The sequence below is a fragment of the Gastrolobium bilobum genome, unplaced genomic scaffold, assembly GCF_033153095.1.
Source record: "Gastrolobium bilobum isolate Gb01-03AN ecotype WA unplaced genomic scaffold, APGP_CSIRO_Gbil_v1 utg8088, whole genome shotgun sequence".
NCBI lineage: Eukaryota > Viridiplantae > Streptophyta > Magnoliopsida > Fabales > Fabaceae > Gastrolobium > Gastrolobium bilobum.
Window position 1 is genome coordinate 402,459 of NW_026898843.1, and position 2,062 is coordinate 404,520.

Consider the following 2,062-nt stretch of genomic DNA (forward strand, 5'->3'; position numbering starts at 1 on the left):
AAAAACAAGTCTATAATAACAATAGTTTTTGTTGCTCTTTTTTCACATCAGTACAATGGCGTCGAATGAACAATTCAAGAGGGAAAGAGGTGAGGCAGCTGCAAAACTAGCTGCTAAAGATCTTGAAGACGTGAACAGAGGAAGAGAACGTGATTTGAGTGCTTCAGAGAAGCAGCAACAACAACAACAACAACAGGGAGTTGTGGGGTCCATGCTGAGGGCTGTGCAAGACACATACGACAATGCCAAGGAAGCTGTGATTGGAAAGAAGGGTGTTTCGGATTCGGATACTCCAAGGGATCATGTGGCTTATGTTGCTCCTAAGGACGATGAAGGAAAAGAAGTGAAAGAGAAGGCAAAGGAGAGTGCAGAGAAAGCAGGTTCAAAAGCTGAAGAGTATACAGATTATGCAGCTCAGAAAGCAAAGGAAACAAAGGATACAACACAGCAAAAGGCAGGGGAATACACAGATTATGCAGCTCAGAAAGCGAAGGAAACAAAGGATGCAACAAAACAAAAGGCAGGGGAATACACAGATTATGCAGCTCAGAAAGCGAAGGAAACAAAGGACTATGCTGCAGAGAAGGGTAGGGAAGCGGCTCAGAAAGCGAAGGAAACAAAGGATGCAACAAAGCAAAAGGCTGGGGAATACACAGATTATGCAGCTGAGAAAGCAAAGGAAACAAAGGACTATGCTGCTGAGAAGGCGAAAGAAGGAAAGGATGCTACAACGGGGAAGCTTGGGGAGTTGAAGGACGCAGCTGCAGATGCAACCAAAAAGGCTATGGATTACTTGAGCGGAAAGAAAGAGGAAACCAAGAACAAGACTGCAGAGACCGCTGAGGCTGCAAAGAACAAGGCTTCGGAGACCACTGAGGCTGCAAAGAACAAGGCTTCAGAGACCGCCCAGAAGACTAAGGTCTAACTCTATCCTTTAATATGTTTAGCTTAATGGGTTATAGCACCCTAATATAATTAACACCATTCATATCATTCAAATTTAATTATTTTTTTTAAAGTATTTCAATCTGTTCATAACTTCCCAATTAGTCTGATTATTCTGATTTGGAACGAGTTCAGAATTAAAATTTTAAAATTATCTTCAAAAGATCTACAATTTTGAAAAAAAAAGATAATTAAATAGGTCAATTAGCCTCAAATCTGAGGAGAATTATGGTCGTACTATATTCCATTAATTTTTTGTTGTTCTTAATAGAATGAGATCCCCTCATTTTTTATGTAAAACATCAATACTTTTCCGTGAGGGACATGTTACATAGACTGACATATAATATTGAACCATCTATGATGGCTCTATGTTACAGCACGAGACTACTATTTTCCTTGTATATAAATTGTTTTGAATGTTTGAGAAAATTAACATGTGGATGCAGGAAAAGCTGAGCGGAGAAGACGAAGAAGCGAGGAGGAAAATGGAAGACGTAAAGGTGGAAGATAAAGGATATGGGGGGCGTAGAGATGAGGCGGTGATCAAAATGGAAGAGACACGACCAGGAGCGGTGGCGGAAACGCTGAAAGCAGCAGATCAGATGACGGGTCAGACCTTCAACGATGTGGGACGCATTGATGATGAAGGGGTCATTCGTAAGGGCCCCGCCGGTTATAAAATGTGATATATAATAATAATAATATCATGTTACTGATCGGTACATTACAATGTAACTTGTTTCTGTTCCTTTTTGGTTTTCTCATAATAAAAAATGTATCCACTTAATATTTTGTTTGTTCAGAGTATGTGTATCGTCCTAATATTTTTTTCTTAGGTGAAATTTGGTCTTGGTAATTGGTTCTGGGATCTTCTAATGAATGCTTATGCACCGTCTGAATCATTACAACAATAAAACAATGCTCCTCTGGGCCCTGATCATCAGGACTCATATAAACAAAAGCCCAATGTTTTATTAGGGAATGCAATAGGTAGAGAAATGTGCGAGTGACAAATGAAAAGTCTCGTGTTACTATGTGGACATAGTCATTTACTATGTGGGGATAGTCATTGATTTTTGAAGCAGTCTTCTGTTACAAGAACAGTGATATTTTG

At 39.6% G+C, this 2,062-nt stretch overlaps 1 protein-coding gene across 1 annotated transcript; it reads left to right on the forward strand.

Moving 5' to 3' along the window:
* On the forward strand, positions 1-1,829 carry LOC133284641 (late embryogenesis abundant protein ECP63-like). The gene is made up of 2 exons (XM_061481706.1): positions 1-919; positions 1,395-1,829. Exons 1-2 carry the CDS (start codon positions 56-58, stop codon positions 1,632-1,634), a joined length of 1,104 nt encoding a protein of 367 aa, XP_061337690.1. The 5' UTR covers positions 1-55; the 3' UTR covers positions 1,635-1,829.
* The last annotated feature ends 233 nt before the right edge of the window (positions 1,830-2,062 follow it).

What these genes read in the sequence shown, in the direction of transcription:
- LOC133284641 (XM_061481706.1), top strand. Translation starts at nt 56, where the DNA reads ATGGCGTCGAATGAACAATTCAAGAGGGAAAGAGGTGAGGCAGCTGCA. An exon ending in AGACCGCCCAGAAGACTAAG is followed by an intron (nt 920 to 1,394) that starts GTCTAACTCTAT and finishes ATGTGGATGCAG; the next exon opens with GAAAAGCTGAGCGGAGAAGA.